This window comes from Pelodiscus sinensis, chromosome 17 (genome assembly GCF_049634645.1).
Source record: "Pelodiscus sinensis isolate JC-2024 chromosome 17, ASM4963464v1, whole genome shotgun sequence".
Classification (NCBI taxonomy): domain Eukaryota; kingdom Metazoa; phylum Chordata; order Testudines; family Trionychidae; genus Pelodiscus; species Pelodiscus sinensis.
The window spans coordinates 24,672,091-24,697,321 of NC_134727.1; the positions used below are offsets into that span (position 1 = coordinate 24,672,091).

At 45.0% G+C, this 25,231-nt stretch overlaps 1 protein-coding gene across 6 annotated transcripts in view; it reads left to right on the forward strand.

The window, feature by feature from the left end:
• SHROOM1 (shroom family member 1) overlaps positions 1 to 22,749 on the forward strand; it is an 82,284-nt gene extending 59,535 nt beyond the window's left edge. For all 6 annotated transcript variants that reach the window (XM_075900336.1, XM_075900335.1, XM_075900337.1 and 3 more), the window contains 6 exons: positions 2,228 to 2,298; positions 7,020 to 7,697; positions 10,842 to 11,321; positions 11,830 to 11,971; positions 13,953 to 14,225; positions 17,296 to 22,749. In XM_075900336.1, coding sequence (XP_075756451.1) covers positions 2,228 to 2,298; positions 7,020 to 7,697; positions 10,842 to 11,321; positions 11,830 to 11,971; positions 13,953 to 14,225; positions 17,296 to 17,550 — 1,899 coding nt within the window. In that variant the 3' untranslated portion in view covers positions 17,551 to 22,749. The remainder of the gene's footprint in view (positions 1 to 2,227; positions 2,299 to 7,019; positions 7,698 to 10,841; positions 11,322 to 11,829; positions 11,972 to 13,952; positions 14,226 to 17,295) is intronic.
• Positions 22,750 to 25,231: the final 2,482 nt, after the last annotated feature.

Sequence of the window (25,231 nt, forward strand, 5' to 3'; positions counted from 1 at the left end):
TGTGTTTGTCACTGTTTATTTAACAATCTGTTTTATAGGACTGAGATTTCTGTTTGCTAGATCAGTGGCTCTCTATTTGGTAGAAGGGAGAGAACCTTTCATGGATCCATCTCTTCTCATAATATGATTCCCACATACTACATAGATCTCAGAATTACTCATTCTGGGGTCAGCAAGAAGGTCTACTTGGTACTACAATTGAGAACCACTGTTGTATTTTCCTACCTGATACCTCAGAAGAGCAGGTGATATAGATATCTACTACATATTTGAGCCAGTCTGTCTGTCTGTCTGTTCAAGAATCCCTGCTATATGGTAAGAGCTAGGACTACCACATTCGGTATACAGCTGCTGCTTCTTATAACTTAAAGCAAGATAAGGGTTTGGTTGCGGCAGAAAAAATGGGATGTGCCTGGAATGGGATTTCTTCTCATAAGGCCATAGAGAAAAGAGACAGAATCACGAGGCAGGTGAAAAGGGCTGGCTGGGGGTGTGCCTCCATCATGTGGAATTGCTCCAGCCCCAAGCCTCCCACCCTGTTCCCCCCAGCAATCCTTAGGGAGGGTGGAATGGGTTGAAGCTTCCCCTTCATATTCCTACAGGGACATTGCTGCCTGTTCTGCTTCATCAGGGAGCGAGGGGAAAGTGCGCAGTTTGCTGCATTCCTCACATTGGCTGGGGAGTGCAGGGGACAGACGAACCTGGACTTGCACGAGCCAGGGGACATGCACCCCTGGAGCTGCAGCAGCCATGGAGAAGCGTTCGCACCTGACCCCAAGCTGCTGCTGTAAGAGAGGATTGGGGTTGTCCTCTCTCTCTCCAGGACAGCCTACACACTGAACCTCTCATGCCCACTCCCACCCCAGCGCAATGATTTAAATGAAGCATTAACATTTTCATTTTATTTTCCAAAAAAACAAAAATTAATTGAGTTAAGGATCTGAGCAATGCCGAGTAAATCTAGTTTACATATATCGAAAAACTTTGCTTGGCTACCAACAGTCAGCTCACCACACACCATAAGAGACTACAATGCTGAGTCTTTATGGATGGTTCCTTTTGTTCTTCCTCCTTACATGGCAATCTTGAGTTTACATAATATGATGATGCAGCTTCTGGCAAATTCTAACACTTTAAAAGCCCTGCTGGAATAAGTCAAAATGGCCATTTGCTTTATTTCTGACATGCTCAGTGAACATTGACCTAGTATCAGGGCAGAAATATGCGCTTTTCAGTGCCAGAATTTGGAGGCCAATATATGTCAATATTGCTGTAAAAGAAGATAAGGAAAATAAACAGAAGCAAAGGGGGGAAAGAGAAGAGAGAGCCTGAAAAAGGAACTGCCACTGAGATAAGAAACTCCCACCAAAGATGCCTATTTTCAGAGCTGTAGACAAGGTAGAATGTGTTGCTAATATTCACCTGCCATGTTGACAGACTATCTATTTGATTTTTCAACCTCATGTTCCCATTGCATAGCTTTGAATTTTTCAAATTATGACATGTTAGACGAGCTTAGCTTGATGAAGAGTATTTCAGAACAATATGTGTGAAGGCTGTGAATGGTGGGTTATTTCTGGGTTGGAGGGTTAAACAGATTCTCTTATAAGCAGAGGGGATTGACGCACACTTGAGAAGAACCTAAAATCAGTTCAGTATGTGCCTTACTGACTGCCTCGTGGCCAGGAAAAACTCTTCTACTGTATTTTGGATAATTTAGGGATGATGGCATCACTTTGATTATGTCGTATATGTCTGCAGGATATTGTTCACTGTAGTATCCAAGTGCCGGTAATGACCACTGTCATGCACTGTGATGAGTGGGACAGCTCACTACAATTCCCTTCCAATCCAAAAGATTCTGTGATTCAACAACCATGAAACAAATTATTGAAGTTCTGTACTTCAATCGATTGTGGGGCCGGGTTGATCCACTGCATAAAATTTCTCTATTTAGGCATGTAAAATGTACTTTCCTTGGTACTTCTCCATTCCAGGAGAAGTGCAGGTAAAATCCCAATTTTGAGAGTACAGTAAATGCAGGATTCCTAACAGACATATATTTTTCTAAAAAAAAAAAAAAAGAAACAGGTGATAATCAGGGAGACACTGTTGGAAATTACACGACTGAAAGGAAACAAGCACTTAAACAGGCGAGGGAGGGGTCTGCTGAGTATAGAAAAGCAATAAGACAATTTTTCTCAAGTTAAGTCTTCTGCATTTTTAGGACCTTCATAGATGTACAAGTTTCCTGGCATCCTCAGTTCATGATTGTGAAAATTTTCCTGTCGCCCCCAGGTAAGGTTGCAAGAACTACTCCACCCTGCCCAGATGAACCTTGCTTAGGAAATTTGTTCAAATTCTAGTGGGCAACTACATTCCCTATGTTTCTTTGCAATACAGTAAATTCCATGTGATATTAATTTCGATGCCCCGCAGTGTGATTGATTCCTAACTGACATCTGTTGTTTCCTAGTTATTTTTGGAAGTATAGGTCTTGCCAATGTTGGAAGTAAACGTGCTAGCTAGCAACAACAATGTTGGAACACAGTTGTTGCTATCAGGGTTCTAGACCTGTTTCCCTGACAAGTACGCAAGAGGATCAGAAAGGTGTTATTAAACCATGCTTGAGCCATTTCCCTATACACACATACCAAAATGGCTACTATAAAATCATGTGTAATCTATAGTCTCTCTTACGCCTTTTTTTTTTTTTACCAAATTCTAGTTCTGTTCTCAGGATAGAACTTAAACCTGGTCGTGTGGCCCTTGTCTACAATGAGTTTTTTGTGAACACCTCTCACCAGTGCAGTAGAGCCAGTGCAGCCCCATTAGTGCTGACCACCATCTGAAGAAGTGGGCGGTGCCCATGAAAGCTCATGATACCATCTACATGTTTTGTTAGTCTATAAAGAGCTACCAGACCATTTGTTGTTTTTAAAGTTTACACTGTGGAGTTTGCTAGTGTAGCTCAGCCACCTGGGCTCAGAGCAAGGTTGGATGCTCCTCCTGCTCTTCACAGCCATGGAGCTGCACCGGTGCTCAAGCAACAGTGGGAGAAAATCCTGACTGTAGACATGGTCACTCTGTTAGACAAATGATGGTGAGGCATTCCACCTTGACACCCAAGTCAAAGTAAGGTAAGGCTCACTGCAGATCTGATTTATGTCATACACAAAAGTTCTGCCATTCCCAAAGAATCAAACCCACTACTTCCCAGATCAATGAATATTTCAGATCTTACCCCAAATACATGCTTATAGCCAATTCTTAATAACGAAAGTAATATTTTTTTAAAAGAGAGAGTACTGGTTAAAAGATCAGTGTCATAGCAGTCATGAATAGAGTTCTGAGATCAGATTCAAAATAGAGATGGCGAGCTTTGTAGTTGCAAAGAGTTCTTTTAGAATTTAGTCCAGAGTTATCAATTCAATGGCCATTTCAGAGTGAATCCAAGCAGGCTTGGAGAGTTCACATCCACAGCTTAAAGCTTTCTCTGATAAAGCACCAAGCACATCTGGGAGGGAAAAGGGTCAGATCCCAGGGTTTTTGTACATTTCTAGTTCTCTTGACAGGTGATAAATCCCTGCTCCCATTAGTCATGTTCAGATACAGCTATTTCCAGCATGGCTTAATTCCTAGTGCAGACATGACATGAGTAGAGAGATTTTTCATTAAGTGGTAGTGCAGGCACCTGTGAAATGGTCTGATACATGAATCCATAAACTTCCAAATGAAATCCGATGAGGGCTGACACGTCCACTGGAGGAATCCCTCCAATGCAAATAAAATGCAGTGTTGCATTTTCAGCAAGGAAGTGCTGCCAATTAAGATGGATATTCCCAATAATCTTGTAATCTTAATAATTGCCAGAGTCTTGAGGGAGGAAGGGAAGTCTACCTCAGAACCTTGTAAATGTACAGTCTGATCCTTAGAGATGCTGAAATACCTGCAACTCCTATTTGAAGCCTCAGCACATTTTAGGATTAGGTCCAAAACCTACCAAATACCATTTAGAAATTTTAATCTTTTAAAAAGATTACACAGAGGAAATCATGCTTAGCTCAGAAACCAAAGGACTGCAGAAATTTAAGAGCACTGCTTATAGTCAGATTACCTTATATTAGCTATTCCACTCAACACCTCTGAGGTACAGGAATGGTGTTCCCTCTGTTTTATAAGTGGAGAAGCTAATGCACAGAGGTGATTAGACGTAATCAACACCACGAAAGGAGTCAGTGGCAGAGAAATCTGGAGGTTGATTCCCCCAGCTCTGTGCTCTTCCCATCTGTTCCATGCTCCCCATCGGTCTGAGGTTTTTGAGTGGATGTTTGGAGGGATCACAATTCCTCCCTGCTTCCCAAGGGCACTGTGGGGAGCAGTTAGTTTATATCTGTACAGCACTGTAAGCGATGCCAAGCTGTTGTTGTTAGGCTAATCCCGAGGTTCTCATTGAATTTTTAATCTGTTCTCCTCTTGTTCCGGGCAGTTTTATCTGAGTAAGAACTGAGTGAAAACTAAGTAAGGACCACAGGATTTAGCCCTTTATTATGCCGCTGACCACAGAAAAGTAGAGGTTAGAACATCTGTCTTTATTCTGCTTCTTTTAGTTACCCTCTTGAGCCTTTGTGCTGCTATGCGGCAATGGCTGAAATAGGGGGAGGGGTGTTTTTTGAGAAATGTTGGTTAGAGGCAGTAAGTCTGTGCTTTTGTCACCAGGGAGTGCTGTAGCAGCACAGAAAAGGCAACATTGCCTGGGAGTCTGCAAAGAAATGTGCTAGAAATGTAGCCGTGTTAGTCTGGTGTAGCTGAAACCAAAACCAGGACTGTGTAGCACTTTAAAGACTAACAAGATGGTTTATTAGGTGATGAGCTTTCGTGGGCTTATGCTGAGAAATGCTGTGTGTGCTCAAATGCCACATGATGCCTTTTAGTCTGGCAGAATAGGTCCATTGCCCCACAGAGGTGCATCTGCCATCTAAGGCTTTAACCTGAAGAGCTATTACTTCAGAGCCTAGTTCCCCCAAATCATTTTCTTTCCTTTTAGGTGGCCTTCAAAATCATTTTTTGCCTCTTTGTGGGACAAAAAAGGTACAGTAAAAGACTCCATACTGCAAACCGCTGTCTGTCAGTTCTTTTCTGGTCTGAGTGCATAGCTCCACCATCTGATCTCTGGCAAAAACTGCACCTAGAGCTTAGGTCAGTCCTGCCCACAGAAGAACATAGAGATGCTCTCAGAATGTGTCCATGATGTAATCTCTAGTACGGCGCTTATATGCAATCTAAATAAATATTTACATAGAAAAGCTCCTACTATTTTAATCCCTTGTTGCTTTGCCTAGAAGAATTCAGAGAGGAACAATCGAGTCTTGCTTCAGCCAAAAAAAATGACACCAAAACCTGCTTGTTAATACCCACCATTAGCACTCTCATTGTTTTGGCCATTGTAAACAGTGGAGCTGCTTGATACATGGTAGCCGGCATCTGCAGGACTTCAGTCGTCTGGCTGAGATTCCTGATTCAGGTGGAGCAGCTTCGTGTATGCAGGTTATTTAAATGCAACTGGAAGTGTGCTGAGTCCATGTGTGGTCAGAAACATTTCTTAGGTGACCTCTTAATACAGGAGAAGTGAATATGGAAGAGAAGGGAAATCCTGTAGGGACAGATTTTGCTGACTGTTAATGCAGGTGTTCAGGTTTTATTGTACTGCATTTATAGAGGAAGCCATAGCTGCCTACTGTACAATAATCTTTCCCTCTACCTCCCAACTCACCAAGTGCTGCCACTGTGCAGCATAGCTGTGTTCCGCTGAACAAATCCAAACCTGTCAGTCAAACTGGTGCAGATTTACTATGTCTGGATATATTAATTGCCCCAAAATATGGGAGCACAGCAAAGGTGGAAGTAAGTAGGAGCTCCCTGGTGCGCAGCTCTGGCAAGAGCTGGCTGAGCTGCGGCAAAAGCCAGCAGGGAGCTATTTAAAGAGCTGGCAGAGACTTGGGTTGCAATAGCACACTCTCTGGCATTTTGTCAGTCAGGCCCAAGGAGTCTCTGACATGTCGATGCTTTTCTTAGGGTTTGTCTCCACAGAGACTTAGTGCATGGCAAGCCAGGCTGTAAAAACACAGTGCGCTAGTCCTCTGCGCACAAAATGGAGTACATCCAAATCCTCATGATGGAACTTTCAGGGTCCACGTTGCTATAAATGTACACCCCAGCTTGCTGTGTGCTCTGTCTCCATTTAAACAAAGCCTTATATGGTGGAAGAGAGGGAGGAAGTAATTATGCCATCCAGTTGTGCTGCTGTCTCAATTTATGGTCATGCCGAATCATAATCCAACAGCCTCACACAGATACAGTGCTATGACTCACACTTCACAACACAACATTGGGCAGTCACCATTTTGTGGCACAATCTCAAACCCGGATTGAGAAAATGATTTTTCTAATATCCGAGGCTACGTCTACACTGTGGGCTTCTTGTGCCAGACATTTTTTAGAAGAGATCTTCCGCGAAAAGTTCTTGTGCAAGAGCACGTCCTCACTGCCATGTGCTTTTTGCACAAGAGAGCATCTACACTGGCATGGACGCTCTTGCACAAGAAAGCTTCTGTGGTTTTTCCAATAGGGGTTACTTGCGCAGAAACCCCTGTTGTCAGTCCACACACGCCTTTTTGCGCAAGCACTCTTGCGCAAAAAGGCTTATTCCTCATAGAAAGAGGAATAACTCTTGTGCAAAAAGCCCTGTCTTCTGACGATCTACTGTACTTATGCAAAAAAATGCGCTTGTAGTGTGGATGCTCCACGAGTTTTTGCACAAAAACAGCTGTTTTTGCGCAAAAGCTCTGCAGCGCAGACATAGCCCCTGTGTTATTGGTGGGCCTAGAGCACAAGTGCCAGCTTCAGGACTTGTCAGGTTTCTATTTTACATGCCTTAAACAGTTACATCTAATAAAGAAACTGTCTCCAAATGGCGGTGTTAGTAATTCTCTAACGTGAAATATGATTTGAAACTTTAGCTTTCCCTCAAAGAATGAAGTCGACTTGGCAGAGGAAAAAGACCGCATTAGAGATGAAAAGCAGAGAGTCGGCACAGCTAAAGGAAGGGGAAAGTCTATGGAAGAAATTGGAATTTCAGAAAAACTCTCATTGTTGAGCCAAAGCATGGATCAGGTTCATCATGTGAAATGCCTGCACATCTTGCCAGTACCTATATTTGAACTTGATAGAAACAGTTCAGCTGCAAACCATCAAAGTGATCTGCACAGCCCCAAGTCTGTATCGGGAGATCAGCCCAGACAAACAAATACTGAAGATATTGTGGGGCTCAAGGGATTAGATACAACAGTCCAAATACTTGAAAGGCTTCCTAGTACAACAAAGCCTTACGGCATTTCCTTAAGTATAGAAAATCTACCCCCACGATGTGTTTCCTCCTTGGGCACGTTACAATCTCCACTATTAGACTCAGAGTCTCCTCTTCAGTCTCCCCTGGCTCTGTCTTCTGTGGAAGACGACAATGTTTTTATTAATGATCCCACCACCAATGTCTCAGAAATAATGTCAAAGCCTTTCTGTGTCTGTGGACAAAGTGATACTTTAGTTTCAAGGACAGACATGCCAGAATCTCGCCTGACTGTATTGTCTTTGCAAGTTGTCTTGGAGGAAAAGCAAAGTAAAGCAGAACAAAAAGACAGGTAACCTTTCTATTCCTGAATTATTGAATTATTGCTTTGTGTGTATAATTTAACATGTGATCTTCAAAATAGTCACAGGTACAAAAGCATTCCAAGCAGAAAGGCAGAGCTATTGCTCCCATCCTTTGCTATCTCTACAGCTTTCCTCTGTGCTCCCTCTTTATAAGACCCGTTCGGTTATCATAGATTTTTAGCTAAAAGGAAAAAATAGTCACTGAGAAGAAGCAACTGTATATAATCAGCTCATTAAGAAATTTGAATGACCATAGATCCAGATAATGTGGCCGTGTCAGTGCTTATTAATTTGTGCATTAATGCAACCATGAATTTGGTAATTGCATGGACAAATATTGTGATCACTTGGACATGCAATAACATGCACACACACAACAAACATACCAATTGCACAAGCAAATTGACTACATAAACTAAACACATTTTGTGTGTTCAGCTGTGCACATAAATTATTACAAAATGTGGACTTAAAAGCATGTTAAAATGGCTGTAGTTACACTATACATCATATACAATATGACTAAAATTATTTATTCCCTAGGGTCAGTAGCCATTGCCATCAAAGTTTCTGTTTGAAGTGCTGCTTCAAAGCCCAAAACTTTAGGAGGAAACCCAGCACAAAAGGAGCTTTGGACTCCTGAGACTATTCACTGAATGGATTAAATAAATGTTTAACTTTTATCTCTAAAACAAGTGTTATCCACCCTCCCAAGAAGGAAACATCCCACAAAACCTCAATAGCTGAATGTACCAGGATAGTTATCTTCTGATCACCTCCTTGTGGCCAGCAGAGGCACTACTGCGGCTTACCTCTGGTCTCCTTCTTCAGTCCCCTTACAGCTCCAACAGAGTCTTTTTTGTGGCTAATGCCTTCCCCCTCATCCACGTTCTGGAGTCTGGTATTTAATAGAAAGAGTTCAGAATAAAGCCAGTCTCCCTAACCTAACCGTAGATACTCCACTCCAACCCTTCTACCACATAGATATTTTTTCCTATTATATCTTACTCTGCCCTTCATGAGGCCCTCACTCTTGGCCAGTCCCAGTAGGAGCACAGCTTTCTGGCTCTGGCTTCCTTCTCCTGTCTGCATCTCCCCTGTTCTGAAGGAGAAGACAGCATATATAGTGCCCACTTTCAGAAAGCTCCTTTTAGTTGGCTGGGAGAGAGAGAAGAACCCTGTCCCACCTACACTACAGGGCTGCTGGGTCCCAGGCCCTTCACTGTCCTGAGTTTTTCCTCCCATCCAACTACTATTTTCCCATAACTGCTTTGCTCATTTCCTGGGCCTTTGTTTCATTGTTTCTGGAATAGGGTTTTTTCACCCTCATCAGGCTTAAAGGACCATTGTGCTCAGCTACATGGAACAGTTTTACCTTTGCCTATTGCCTTCTGCTTCCATATCTGTAGTCAGCCAATTTAAAAAGAGAAGAATATTAAACAGCCAGCTGTTAATACCTCTCTTTTAATAAAGAGTTAGAAGAAAATGAGTGTTTTATGAAGAACAGATATAATGGTCGGGCTTCCTTAGAGGGTACTGTTCTGTGAAAACAAACAAAAGGCACCTGGTAAAGTTACTTTCATTCACAGTACTGCAGCTGAGTCACAAAAAATATGTTAGAGAAAATACCGGAGGGAGTGTGGGGGGGGGGGGCATTAATCCCCAGGGGGCACAGTATTTTATGTCTAAATTCCACCGTGCCCAGAGAATGCGTCTGCACTCCGGGGAATCAAATCTCTGGATAAGTTCAGTTTTGTCTCTTGAGGCTGCACTGTTTTAAGTGCCATTCCTCAAGTACAGGAGCAGATCTTACTTTCCAGTCTGATCCTGCAGTATGTAGGAGCTGAGCAAAGCAACACCACTACAGAGCTCTGCAGACATTTAGCTGCACTGAAGCTCTCCGTTACGGTATTTAAATATCACGTTTTACAAAGCTTTCAGTTTCGTAGAGACATTAGTGAGATCCCAGGAGCAGCACTGAGATAAGGTTAAAGGAACTGTGGGGGCTGACAGCAAATGGTTCAAAGAAAAGATGACCTGTACTGGACAAGTTTATTGCAGATGGTTACTCAATAAAGCCATGTGCTAGTTAAACCACATTCCTTCTACTTTGTTTATCTCCTGTTGCATCTGGGACAGTAGGATAGCAAGCAGCACCATGATACTTAGGTATTATGCAGTCATCTCAAGGTGTCAGTGTACATGAGGATTTTTGAACATTTTCAAAGTGGGTTTAATTCTAAGGGATGGAGCTAGAAATGGCAGATTGCTGCCTAAGTCAGGACCTCAAAAATGGGAGGGTCAGTGAAGTTGCACATTTAGCATTGGTCCTACCCCCGGCCCTCAAGCAAAATGAGTGCTTATCACAGATCCAGAAGCTCTGAGACATTGAAAGAAGCAGCTATGAAAATATGTATGTCCTGATTATCTGCCAGTACTTCTGATGGAGCAGTGATTGTCCACAGTGAATGTAATCTCTTTCTTCTTCCCTTTAAACTTCAGGGCTACGTCTACATTGGCCCCTTCTCCGGAAGAGGCATGTTGATTTCCAACTTCAGAATAGGGAAATCCGCGGGGGATTTAAATATCCCCCGCGGGATTTAAATAAACATGGCCGCCGCTTTTTTTCCGGCTTGGGGAAAAGCCGGAAAAAAGCGTCTAGACTGGCGCGATCCTCCGGAATAAAGCCCTTTTCCGGAGGATCTCTTATTCCTACTTTGAATAAGACGTAGACGTACAGCAAGCCAGTCTTGGTGGTAGGAATGAGAACAAAGGCTATGTCTAAACTCCGCCGGGTCCAGAGAATGCATCTGCTCTTCCAACATTTTTATCGGAAGAGCAGATGTGCTCTTTTGGAAGCCCTGTCTTCCTCATTCCACAAGGAAAAGCGGCTCTTCCAAAAGAGGAGATTTTTCCAAAATTTGGCTCAGTGTAGATGAGCAAAATTTTGGAAAATCCTCTTCCGAAAAAACAGTTGGAAAAAGGTATGCAAATTGTGGAGCGCAATTTGTGTACCTTTTTCTGATAAAACTCTGTAGTCTAGACGTAGCCAAAGAGAGCTGTGCAGTTGTAAATTCATGCTGTCCAGATGTGAAGGAACTAACTCCTATAATCCCTCTTCTGCTCCCCAGAAGAGGAAGCAATGAAGAGACTCAGGTGGAAAAAGAATGCAGAGTAAAATCTCTGGCTGGCAATTTTTCAAAGGGAAACCCAGTGCAGCAATTAGAGGCAAATGATATTGCACTTTCCCAGGAAAAAATAAATTGCCACCTACCATCATCAGCTCAGTCTGAGCAAGGAAATAAAATCAGTAGTTCATCCATCAACGAAAAAGCATATGACAGCCAGAATCGTGTCCTGCCAGAAAAGGAGACAGACTTTCCTAAAAGGAGACTGAAATCCCTTGAAGACCAGAGATATGAAGAACTTGCTATGGAGATCATCGCCAAGGACAATTCTCTGGCTGATGTTCTCATCCCTCGTCCTACTAGAAAAACTGCTATAGACCTCCTGGAAGGCCTTTTTCCTGTTAACATTCCAATGTCTGACAGAGAAGACAGGAATAAGGAAGCTAGGATGAGAGAAGAGGTGCAGCCTGTCTTGGAAAATGAGTAAGTAGTTTGGGATTGCATAGTCATTTCCGTCTCAATGTATATTTGTCTCATGGACTCACTGCAGCTCAGAATACCTGGAAGTTTAGGGATTCTGTTTTCTAAATCAGCAACAAAATCTGTGACCCACCTTCAGTTGGCACGCCAAGAAATGTCTACGGAAAGAGTCATAGCTGTACGTAAGAGCTAAAATGCTAACTGGCCTGAGCTCTGCTGTGGCCTGGATGTAATTCTTTTGTGTATCACATAGAAAGTGCCAGACTGGAAATGTTTTCATGAGAGATCCCAAAGAGTTATTTGAGGGCAACATCATAATTTTTGCCTGTCAAAAATCTTATGCTTCAGATATTTTCAAAAGTTAGACACATCCCTGCTGGGGCGGGGGTGGGTAGGAAGAGGGAAGATGTAGAAATGATTATGAGGAGTCTAGAAACACATGTGAACAGAAAATACATCTCTCATTAATGAAGCTCTAAATATTTGTTACCCATGTTTTTTGCTTTCGTAGCAGGAAAAGTCCAACAGAACCATCTTCTGAAACTGAATGCAATGCAGGTCAGAGGACAGCAGATCCCAATTCAAACATGAATCAAATCCTGATTAAGAACAGAGATGGCTCAAATGACCTGGACGACATCACTTCCAAGAAGGTAGGTATATGAACGTGGCTATGTGGATTTCTTTATTGTATCTAAGACATCCTAAAATTGGTATGTGCTGGGTTAGGAAAAGCACTTTTATCGATATACTTTAACACAATATCATTACTTCAAAATGCACCGAGAGGGCCAAATTCATCTTCATTATAACTCCATTGAAGTAATGATGAATTTGGCATATGGATTGTAACTTGTGTTGTCTAAATTCTGTGCTGTTTTATTCATCTGGCAAAGACATACACTGTGGGAGTGATCAGGAGTAGACTCCAGGCAGAATTGGCTGAACACTTCCTTGCAAAACCAGCTTCTGTGCACTAGCTGATTCACAATTGTACCGTGTTTGACACTGGATCTGAACCCTCAATTGGTGACATCTGGCAGTCTCAATGGAAGATGATCTTTTCATTCAATGAACTGTCAGCAGTTTCGGTTGACAGTGTTGGCCTATTGGCTTTTACATGTGTGGAGAACAAAGATAATCTTAGACTATAATTCCCAAAGCAGAAATACTGTCCTTTAAAAATAATCCATGTTGCTCTTCAAAAGACTTAAGCTTGTTAGTTGTAGAAACATGGCCAAATTCCAGCTTGGGTAATTATAATCTGCCTACTTAAAATTCTCCCTACGGTGAATGTGGTGATATTCTTCCCTACGCACTGTTTAGCGACTGCTTCCTTCTGTGCCATAGTTGGCTGCATTTCAGTGAAAGGTAGCGTGATCCTTCTCCTACTCTCATCCCTGAGTCTTCTTTCATGCTGCCCACTCTGTATGGAACACCCTCCCCAAATCTGTTAACCAACCCACCTCCATTGCTTCCTTCAAATCCCCCCATAGAATTCAGTTCTGATCTACTGATTACAGGAAGTGAGTTGAATTGACTTTTTAATTTTTGTAATGGAGCCATCCCACTGTGTTGTGTCTTATTGAGTAACCACGCAATCTAAATCAGGGGTCTCCAACCTTTTTAAGCATGAAATCACTTTTTCAATTTAAGTGCAAGCCAAGATCTACTTCAAACCCAAATATCCTTGCTCCACCTCCTTTGTGCTCCTTGCCCCACTTCTCTCTGAGGCCACTCCTCTGCCCACTCTGTCCTCCCTCCTTCCCCCACTTTCACTCACTTTCACTAGAGGGTTGGGATGTAGGTTCTGGTCTTGGGTTAAGGATTTAGCGCATGAGGTGCTCTGAGCTGAGTTTGGGGCAGGTATTTGAGTTTCAGGAGGGGGTTCTAGGTGGAGGCCCTGGGAGGGTGTTTGGATGCATGGGGACCCAGGGCTAGGGCAGGGGCTTGAGGTACAGGAGGTGGTTCATGATTTGGGTAGTGGTTTAGGATGTGGACTCCAGTTTGGCTCTGCTTCCCTCAGGTGGCTTCTGGATGATGGTGCAGTGGGGCTAAGGCAAGCAGGTTCACCCCTGTCCTGGCCCTGCACCACTCCCAAAAGCAGCCAGCAAACTTGCTCTAACCCTAGTCCTGTTGTGTCCCCTCTCTGCTTTGTGGAGAGAGGATACAGGGTGGAAGAAGGGGGCACCATGACATTAGTGCCCTCCTCTCCCTTCCCTGCCCTGCACAGCAAGCAGGAGGCTCCTGGGGGAATAGCTCCAAGGCAAAGGGCCAGAGATGCTCAGCAATGGAAGGGAGAAGCAGCTGAAGTGCTAGCACTTGATATACAAATGGCCAAACCAGTCAGGATCACCTGTCAGAGGCTCCAAGATCTACCAGCTCTTTGGCTGTACTGAAGAAACTACCAGACTTTCACTCTGGGGGAGAGAATATTGCTCGAAAATAATAATATAGTTTACAAAGCCACTGGGATGTATTTGTAACTGTCTTTTACACAGGCTTGAAAGTATTAAAAAAAAACCAGTTTATAATCTGGAGGAGACAATCTGTAGGAAAAAGCCAGACTCTGTAAGCCGTTTGTTAATAACTCCTACAATCCAAAGTTTCCACTTTTTTTTATTTCCCCTGCAGAAGGAACTTATTTCTAGCATCCAAGCAAAGCTACAGTCCCTCTGGAAGAGAAGGGAGCTTGTCCTGTCTGAAAGCAAGGAGTATGTTCTGCATGGCAAAGAGCTAGAGGCAATGATACAAGATGTCTGCAAGCCCAATGAGTATGAGCGCTACCTGATGTTCATAGGTGATCTGGAGAAGGTAGTGAGCCTGCTGCTCTGCTTGTCCAGTCGCCTTGCACGAGTCCAAAATGCTATGAGGAAAATCAACGAGAATACAGATGCTGAGGAGAAGGTGAGTCACAAGAGGCTTGGATATTTAGCTGCTTAATTTCTTTGAGTGGGAATACAATGTGGTGAGAGGAAAAGAGAGATTAAAAAGACTAGGACTTTTCATCTTAGAAAAGAGAAAGGAGACTAAGGCGGGGTATGATAGAGGTCTATAAAATCATGACTCGTGTGGAAAAAGTGAATAAGGAAAAGTTATTTGCTTATTCTCACAATATAAGAATTAGGGGGTCACCAAATGAAATTAACAGGCAGCAGGTTCAAAACAAACAAAAGGAAGTTTTTCTTCACTCAGGGCATAGTCAACCTCTGGAACTCCTTACCAGAGAATGTGGTGAAGGCTAGGACTTTAACGGGGTTCAAAAAAAGAGCTAGATAGATTCATGGAGGTTAGGTTCATCAATGGCTATTAGCCAGGATGGGTAGGAATGGTGTCCCTTGCCTCTGTTTCTCTGGAAATGGGTAACAGGGCAGGGATCATGTGAGGATTACCTGTTGTGTTCCCTCCCTCTGGGGCATCTGGTATTGGCTACTGTCGGCAGACAGGATACTGGGCTAGATGGACCGTTGGTCTGACCCAGGATGGCTTTATAGTAAGCACTCTATAAATGCTGAGCTAAAGTTGTGGCTTTTGAAACCATCATTATATTAGACTGATGATCTAGGTAAAGAACAAAACCCTGCATTCAGATATTTTCCACTGAGGATCATTTCTTCTGAGGGCTTGTCTACACAACAGGGGTAAAGCCAAAATAAGCTACACAACTTCAGCTACCTCAATTGTGTGATTTAAGTTGAAATAACTTATTTCAGCTTTTGGCACTATCTACACAGCAGGAAGCCTGAGTTAGAGCACTCTTCCTCTGATTTCCCTTACTCTTCCGAAATGAGGGTTACAGCCGTTGGAGTAAGTCCTGCAGCTCGACATCATTTTGACATTATGTCGAAATAACTGCTTACTGTGTAGATGCGGACTCTGTTATTTCGGAATAATGTCAGTTATTCTGAAATAACACTGCTTTGTAGATATGTCCTGGGATTGGGAATCCTATTTAACACGATGGCCTTGTCTCCACTAGGATGGGAAAAGTGTGCTACTAACTGGAGGTAATTCACCATAGTCTTTAATTTAACCTGCTAACTCGTGCAAACACCATGAATTGCCTTGTCGTCAATAGGAATGTAACTTAAGTTAGCTGTCTCAAGTTAGGAACGCAGCTTTTTTTAATAGTGTAGACAAAGCCATTATGTCCTAAGAATGATACTTTTTTTCTGTCGTCTTTGTTAAATAAAATATGTGCCCTTTTTCCACAGTACCATCCACATTGCTGATTCCCAATTGAGGAAAAGTTGAGCACACAGTTCCTTCTGAGATCTTAAACCCCTTTTTGTCTAACACAGCTTAAAACAAGGTGGTATTGGCTGGCCTCTTCCCTTCAGTCAAAGTACATTTAAGCTGTTAGTTCCCCTAAACCAGCTGCAATCAGAGCTCTTCACATTAGTTAGGGAACTTTACTCAGGACTTTGGATAAAGTGCTCGAAAGCTTGAAGGAATTTTAACAAAAATCTGCAATCATTCAGCTGCACAAGCTTTAGCAACATTGGGAGCCTTCGCATCTCAGGTTCAAACAGCCATGTTTAGCATGGAGCTGCTTAGAATTGTTCTGAGCAGCTTTAAGTGGTACAGTTATGAAAACTGAGAACTTCACGTTCCTAACTTTGCCAGTTAACCAATGCAGCTGAACTAGTGTTAACAATGGTGGGAAATGTTAAAATTCCCTAATGCAGGCCAGGTTTAAGCAAATCTAAATATAGTATCTTAAAAGCCACTTTCAATTAGTTGCGACTCTTGTTTAGCAGGTTACTCTTTTCCTGGTACATTATATAGTTTATTATCAGAAATAATTTGTTATGCACTGACGCTATGCTTGGCTCTGTTCAGGCTACACGTTCAGTCTATGCCCTAAGGTTTTACAACCTATGTAAGGCTGATTCAGGGTAGACAGGACGCACTGAGATGATTAAGGTTTTAAATGCACTATTATTACTACCTGTGACTTGCTTTCCATGGACAACATGAAAGAAGGAAACCTTAATGGGATTAACCAGCCATCTTTACCATGCAAGCCAATAATTCAGTCTAGGGCTTTGTCTACTCTGGCAATTGAGAAACAAAGCTTTAGTTGCTTACAGGTGCTTAATCCCCTCTCCCACCCACAAAGACTAAATCTTTGCCATGGGTTTGCTGTGGCAATTACTGGTGTAAAGTGTTTTGTCCATAAGAAAGCTCTCTTGCCGACAAAGCAAACACCACTCTAGGGAGTCTCAGAGGGGTAGCTGTGTTAGTCTGTGGCATCATAGGGTACGTCTACACTACAGAGGAAGATCAAAGTTGCCGCTGTCGATCTTCCAGGGTTGGAATTAGCAGTCTAGTTAAGACAGCTAATTCGAAGTGAGCGGGGCACTCCGGTCGATGCCAGTAACCCTGCTTTCATGAGGAGTAAGGGAAGTTGAAGGAAGAATGTTCTTCCTTCAACTTCCTACAGTGTAGACAGCACCAAAAGCTGAGTTAAGCTACTTCGACTTCAGCTACACAATTAATGTAGCTGATGTTACATATCTTAATCGACTTCATCCCACAGTGTAGGCATACCCCTAAAGACAAGCACATATATCGTGTCATGACCTTTTGTGGGCAAAACCCACTTCTTCACTCAAGCTCATTTGAAGAAGTGGGTTTTGCCTATGAAAGCTCATGATACTAATTATATTTTTATTAGTGTCTAAGGTGCCACAGGACTACCACTCTAGAGGGTGGACTTTTTTTTTTTTTTTTTTTTTTTTTTTGGTTGGCAAAAGTTCCAATGGACAAACAGTGTTTATGCTGCCTGACTTTTAACAACATGGCTGTGTCAATGCAACTGTGTTGCTAAAAGCTGTGTAGTGTAGACCTACAAGCCAAGCCACAGGGGGAAATAATTAAGTTTAATACACTAGGGCTTCCAAAAGAAGACATACTGTCTGTCAGGAATTCCTGGCTTTCATGGTGTATGCTGCTTTTTCTTTCTCCTTCCTAGCAATCATTAAACGAACGGCATAACCTCCTATCTAGACAGCGGGAAGATGCAAAAGATCTGAAAGAAAATCTGGATCGCAGGGAAAGAGTGGTTTCTGGAATCCTTTCCAAATACCTGACTGAAAAGCAACTTCAGGACTACAAACACTTTGTTCAAATGAAGACTTCTTTATTGATTGAACAGAAAGACCTTGAGGAGCAGATTAAATTTCTCGAGGAGCAGCTGGAGAGCCTAGAGAAGAGCATCCTTCTCTGATCCACAGCAATAGGCCCCCCACTTTCAGGAATGGAGGATTTGTGCATTGTTTAGGAGCTCCATACATATTCACTGCATTGCTGCTAAAACATGAACATGGTCCATTTGATGAATTCCTTTTAGTGCCACAGTGTTGAATAACACTTATGGCCTAGGGACATATTGGAAGAATTTTTCTTCTTTGAATAAGCAAAATGACAAAATCTTACATGTAGCAGATTGCATCTTGAAAATGACTGAGACGTGTCACCCTTATTAATTTGACATTTTTTCCCTTCTCCCTGTCATCTGCCCGTCTGTTTCCAGACTGACATCATCTCAATAAAATAATCATAAAAATATTTCCTCTTTGTGGGTGGGTTGAGTATTCAAAATAAGAAATGGTGTGGGTGTTTGAATTGTCAATTAAACAGAGGATAAACAACTCCAGAGCACAATGCCATGGGCCACTTAGTGAAACTCCTCTGACAATGTAATGATAGCAATCCCCAGTTAATACCTAGAAGTGACTTGTAATAATGGAACATATTGTCATGGGAATAGCACTGAGCTCTTTTCATTGGCAATAATCCCCCAGCCTTTTGTGACTTTACAGCTGTAGAATGCAAAGGCTATTTCATCTGAATCTGGGTGGGTTGTTAAACAGACATTTCATGAGGGTTACAGGAAGAGCAGTGGGCCTGCATTCCTGCAGGCCTCAAGAAATAATTAATGGTTCAGTTGACATAAGGGGATGCTTTCAAAGATGATAAATCCAAAAATTGCACCTGCGCTCACTATTTGCCAGAAGACTCTGCAGTTCTTCTTAAGTGACTGTTTTTCAAAATGGTTGCTACATGGTTGGTTGGTTGATTTGTTTTCTTAACTTGGTGCCAGTCACACAGGACCAATTATGGACCCTGTGCTGTGATACAGAAAAGTGGTTGAATTTCAAAGAGTTTGTGTAAATCATGAGTTAAAAAAAAAAAAGACTTTAGAAGATGGGTGAAATGCCTTAATGTTCTTTTAAAACAGGGATGAGGAACCTATAGTTTTCCTGGATTCAGCCCCTGAGGCTCAGGGCTCCCCCACAGGTTTGGGGAGCCCACGCTGGAGCTCCAGTTCCCCCCTGCCCTCAGCCATCCTCCCGTGGGGCTGGAGCACACAGAATCTACTAGCCTGCCCACCCCTCCCCCCCGGCTACGGTGTGAAAGAGGAGTGTGGGGAGTGTCTTTCTCCTTCTCACTTGTGTTTTGTGGATTAGTCCCTCCCCCACACACCCTTGTTCTGAAACAATGTGAATTGAAGGTCTTTCAAGTATTCCTGTATTGAAATTGTTTCATTTAATGCTCTTTTAACACTAAATAGAGGGATACATGTATCAGCTGTAGGAAGGGCTGGCCTTAGGCCGATTTGACCAATTTGGTCAAATCGGGCCCCGCGCCTAAGGGGGCCCCGCGCCCCTGAACCCGGAAGTGCCGGCCAGCGAGTTACAGAGCCGGGACCTTGGCCTGCTCCACCAATGGAGCTGGGTCTCTCCCCCGGCTCTGCCTGGAGCGGGCCCTGGGCCCTACCGACTGTGCATGGCTCAGCACGGCGTTGCATGTGTGCAGGACGCCCGGGCGTGACATGACGTCACGGCCCGGGATTTTAAAAATCCTGGGACGCACGTTGCGGCGCCTCGCTGACGCTGGCTCCGGGTTCGGCCTCCGCATCATGGAAGTGGAAGGCAGTCGTCAGAAGGTAGGGAACGGGCTTGTTGTGCGGCAGCGGGGTGGGGAGAAGGGAAGGGGCGGTGGAGGGGCTTGCGCTTGAGCGGGGGCAGAGGTGGGGGGAAGGGGCTTGGGCGGAGGCAGAGGAGCGGAGGGGAAGAGGTGGAAGGAGAAGGGGCTCGGGCAGGGGGAGGGGAAGGCACCAAGAGATGGGTGCAGGAGAGACAAATGCCGGGGGGAGGAGCAAGTGCAGACAATGAGGGAAAGGGCAGGAGGGGACGTGTCAGTGGGAGGGGGACAGGATGATGCTGGGAGAGGAGAGGGGAAGGGCATTGGGGCCTAGAGGGAGAGGTGCTGGGAGAAGGCTTGAAAGAAGGGGTGGGCATGAGGAAGGTGGGGATGGAGCAAGGCATGTGTGAGGGCCCAGAGGGGCAGGAGGGGAATGGGGCAGAGGGTGGTGAGGGGGTGGGCATCAGGAAAAAGAGGGCAAAAGGGGCTGGGGCAGGGGCAGTAAGGGAAGGGGGAGGCACGAGGAGGGTGCAGGTCTACGGGACGGTGCAGGTTCCAGGGGATTTTGGGGTGAAACAGAAGGGCAGACACCTGCAGGGGAGGGACCAGCACCAGAGGAGAGAGGCAGGGCAGGTGTGTAGAGGGAGGTGTTAGGAGAGGGGATGAGGAGGGGTAGCTCACTTGATCAGAGTGGGCACAAGGAGGAGTGGGCACAAGCGGGAGAGAACGGCTGATGGAGGGGGGCAGGTTGCAGGAGGGCTGAGGGCAGTGAGAAGGGCAGGAGTCAGGATAGCAGAGGAGGGTGAGGAGTTGGGGGGCAGCAGGCACCAGGGGAGATGACGGAGCAAGGAGAGGAGACCTGGCAGCAGAGAGGAAAGGTAGTTTTATGAAATATTTATTAATAACTTGGTTATTAACTGTCCCCCGGCCAGTTTGTTTGTGCCCCGCGGTGCAGTTTGGGTTTATATGGGGATCAACATGTGGCCAGCGAGTGGGAGCCAAAACAAAAAAGTAGTCAGTGTAATGATCTTCTCTTGATATGTGTTTTAGTAGTTAAATTCTTGGACTGTCATTGCTCATGAAAAGTGCTGTCACATGGGTAGAAATCAGGTAAATATTGCATTTTATTAATATCAGCAGAACTGACTTAAATGGGGCCTGTGTGTTGTGTAGTCTTGCCTTACTCTTTGTATTCGTGCCTGTCAGTGTGAGAGAAGCTATTTGTATATATTTGCTTGCATATGCAACCGCACTTAAGTTGAGGCCCTCAGCATGTTCTGTAAGTATCAGTGTGGCCCTTGGGGCTTCCAAAGTTGAGTTGCCCTAGCTCAGGGGTCTCCAAACTTTTCAGCCTGAGGGCCGCATTAACTATCAAACAGCAGTTCGGGGGCCGCTTTCACGACGGGGAATTTCAGTTGCCTATTGCGCCTTCTGTCGCAGCGCGGCCGGTACTCTGACCATGCACTCCCTCCAGTGCTGAAGGGGAGGGAAAGGGGGGCCCGGGCCCACCCTCACTCACGGGCCCCAGCCCAGGGCCCTAAGGACACGGAACCAGCTGGCTCCGGTCCGGCTGACGGGGCTCCTGCCGTAACTCGTCAGCCCGCCAACTCTAACGAGTTCTGCCCTGGGCTGCTTCCTTTCCCTCCTCGTGTGACCCTCTACCTTCCCCCACCGTGGGGCGGTCACCTTTGATTCGTCCGTCAGGCTGACGGTCGTATATCCAGACGCCCACCCCTCCCGCCGGGGCTGGTCCTGCCGTCTGGGTGGCCATCGGGTCTGGACTCCTGAGAAGGGGGGGGGGGGCTTTTCCCCCGCTCTCCCCTTCCTCTGCACGCTGTCCTCCCCTCCTGCTTGCCACCGCTCACTCCTTCCCCCCCCCCGGGCGGAAGGGGTCACCTTTTTAAAGTTCCCGCCGGGGTTCACGTTCCCCCGCACGTCGCCGGGCAGGCGTTACCACCACCGCCCATCCTGCCCCCTGATTGGCCGGCTGCCCTGTCAGTCTGGGCAGAGGAACGCCGCCCGTGCTATCCCCCGCCCCCTGCGCCGTTTGCCGCCGCGCGGCCGCTTGTCAGCGGAGCGGCCCGCTTCTCCTGCCCCGGCGCAGCGTGAGTACACGCCGCACACCCCTGACAGGGCCCCCCTCCCCGCGGCAAGAAGGGCCCGTTCGGCGGCGCCCCAGGGACGGGCGGGGGTCGCCTCGTCACACCGGCACGCGGAAGGCGGGGCCAGACAAAAAGGTCTCCACGGGCCAGATGAGAGGGCCTCGCGGGCCGCATCTGGCCCGCGGGCCGTAGTTTGGAGACCCCTGCCCTAGCTCATCCCTGACAGGTGTCTGTCTAACCTGGTCTTAAATATCTCCAGTGATGGAGATTCTGCAATCTCACTAGGCAGTTTATTCCAGTGTTTAACCACCCTGACGGGCAGGAAGTTTTTCCTAATGTCCAACCTAAACCTCCCTTGCTGCAATTTAAGCCCATTGCTTCTCATCTAACTTCAGAGGCCAAGCAGAACAATTTTTCTTCCTCCTCCTTATGATACTCATTTAGATACTTGAAAGCTGCTCTCATGTCCCTTTTCAGTCTTCTCTTTCCCAAAGTAAACAAGGCCAAGTTCTTCAGCCTTGCCTCATATCTCATGTTCTCTAGACCTTTCATCATTTGTGTTGATCTTCTCTGGACTTTCTCCAGTTTCTCCACATTTCCTGAAATGTGGCGCCCAGAACTGGACATGATACTCCAGCTGAGGCCTAATGTAGGCTCATTCCCTGCCTAGGGAATGTGAGACTGGGTGGGTTAATTTCCATCCTCCTGTTTATTCTTTTCCTAAGCCAGGAGGGCACAGTAGTTCTGATGGGGGTTAGAGAGGGGATGGAGGCCAGATCCAAGATCAATGAGCCCTGGGAAGTGGGCCCATTGAAAGGAGACTGGACCTGTGGATGCCTTGGGGGTCAGCAGCAAGGGCCTGCTTTGGGAAGCCCCCTCATTGGAGGTGAATGTGGCAACATTGAGACACCACCCAGAAGCAGGCGCCACAGACATTAACTGCAGATTCATGGGACGACTCTCACAGATCTTTCACATGCATAAGATGATAGATCTGCAGGAGGGGGGACAGTGGCGTAGTGAGGGGGCTGGAGGGGTCAGTTGCCCCGGGAGAAAAATAATATAAAATGGATCAAAATTATAGGTGCTTTGTGAATATGCTGACTTGAGAGTGGAAAGATTTCATATTGTCATGTATGATTCCTGGTAACCCATCTCAAATATGAAAAACTAGGTTGATATCTGTTCATATCAGAAGCTGTAAAATTCAGTTCACCATTTGCAGTATCTCATTAGGATGTTTAGTGGAGAAGATATTGGGTTTTTTTTTAAATTTATACTGTGGGCAAAGCATGGGCTCACAAGAATTCCTCCATTGTTTTACCATGAGTCTCAAAACATTTGGTGTTTTTCTAAAGGCCTGGAGTCAGTTCATTATGTAGGAATCTCAGCTTTCATTTAAAAAAAGTTCTCTCTACTTCTGGGCCTTACAGCTAAGGAGGAAAGCTTTAAAACATGAACCCTAAATACTCAAACAAAAGGCCAATAAAAATCCAACATGTTTTATTTTTACAATATCTTATGATTTGTAGACCATTCTCATAACTTTGTGTAAGTGTTCCTTGTGATTTTTGGGTTGGCAATACTCAGGGCTCACCAAACGGCGGAGATCGCCGGAACCCACCGAAATCATAGAGACAATGGAGAGTAGGTTGAGTCCATGACTATGGTTAATGACTGGTCAGGGTGACTAACTATTATCAGCCAGTGGTCTGAATGAGCTATCTACTGCCATCTGTTAATCAACTGTAGGAAAAGGCTTCACGAGCAGACCTTATTTATATAGGCATACCTACTTTGCCACAGATATCAGTAGACACACTTGCTGTGTCAAGGTGATCAATTTTGGCACTTTTGGGTTGAAATTCACTTAAGACTTGGAGCTGGGAGAATGAAATGTTGTTATCTATATTGTATGATTAAAAGACCTGAACTTAATATGACCTGGCTTAGGGTCTACCATAACTTGAACACAAAGCAGAGGATAGTGAGTCACATCTAAGTGAAAGTCACAGAAGATGGAAACAGGTTTTATTTCTGGGGGTGTAGAGTCTATTTGGGAGTCCTCAATTATATCTGACACTTTATATCCAGTGTTTAAAGGCAGAGCTGACTAGAATCAATTAAGAGTCCTTGTCTTGTCTCAGTGATTGCTTGAGCAAAAATCATTGATAAAATCTTGTCTAGACTGACCTTGGACGCAACATGCAGGCAGTGTGTTGAAGGGCAGTGCAAAGGAGACAATGGTGGTGAGGTACCATATTACCTAGTGAAATCATTGGTGCTGAAATCACTAAGGACTGGAATTTGACCACAGAACTGACTTTCGTAACAAAGAATCAGTTTTTGCTATTTAAAAAGTAAATCAATGTAACAGAAAACTGCAACGCTCTCTGGTAACTTTTTAAAAATCAAACTTTAAACTTTATTGAAAAGATTGGATAGTTTGCAATTGAAAATATTTGACCTGCACTTAAGGCAGCTGATTTAATTTTGTGTAAAATTTTGCATAATAAAGGATGGCATTTTTTTTAAATGTTCAACTAAATTTTGTGGGTGTGGTTTTTTTTTTTAACAAAAAATCCTGGGGGGGCCCACCAAAGTGGTTCGAATTGGGTCCCGCACTTCCTAAAGCCGGCCCTGGCTGTAGGTTCCCTGAGTATTGAGAAATTCACTAGTCCAGTTGGACCTTCTTCCAGGTCTGGACAAGAGAGGAAGGCAGGTCTTGGAAGGCCCTGGAGGTTTTTCGCCTTCCTCTGTAGCATGGGGCACAGATCACAGCTGGAGGATTCTCTGCATCTCGGGGTCTTCAAAGCATTTGAAGGCTTCAATATCTGAGATATAGGTGAGAGGATTATTCTAGGAGGGGTGGGTGAGATTCTGTGGCCTGCACTGTGCAGGGGGTCAGGCTAGATGATCATAATGGTCCCTTCTGACCTTAAAGTCTATGAGTCTATGTTTCCACAGGTGCAGAAGTCACCAAAAGACATTATTTTGAGAAAGAGAGACATTTTTTGGTCCCCTGCATCAGAAAGTAAGGCCCCTTGGTTCTGATGCAGCATAGAAAACGTTCATGGTTAATGCCCATGGAACTTTTAGATGTGCACAGCCAGTGTATGTAGAACTTTGTTGCAAATAAAGCTCACTGTTAATTATTGTTTTTTTCCCCTAACAAATTTTGTATTGTTCCCTCTCCACTTTTACATAGTCCTTTCCACCATTAAATACTTCACTCAACCACAAGTGGACTGGCTGACACTCATATCTGCCAATGGAGATGCTAACACATGAGAACAAGGTACCCCTTCTGCCCAAGTTCCCACTCCTGGGAGGCCTGAATTCTGGGCCTCCATTACATTCTGTCCCCAGGCTCACTTGCCCATGGGCCTGGAGATTCAAAGAGACCTGGAGCCCCTGGCCCCTTTGAATTGCCGCTGGAGTGTCAGTCAGCGAAGCTCTGAGGGCAGGGGGGCTGGTCTGTGTACCACAGTCTGAGCAGTGCTGAGAGCTGACTGCCCTCGGCCCCGCCCCTTACACCCAAGTTTCTTCACTTCTGGAGCACAGAGCTGCCTCCCTCCCCCCACCTTGCCCCATGGCCCGCGGTGGTTCCCGACAGGCTGCCTGCCCCAAAGACCCTCTCACCCATCCCCGTTTCCTGAAGTGCTCCAGCTTTGTCGACTTCTCTGCTGGGACACGCTGCCGCATGGTGCCATTTGTCTATGTTAGCACTTCAGAAAGGGCATCCTAAGCACACAGTACAGGCAGTCCCCGCCTTACGCGGATCCGACTTATGTCGGATCCGCACTTACGAACGGGGCTTTCTTGCCCCGGAGGTCAGGGCGAGAAAGCCCCGTTCGTAAGCTGCTCCGGTGCCCCTGG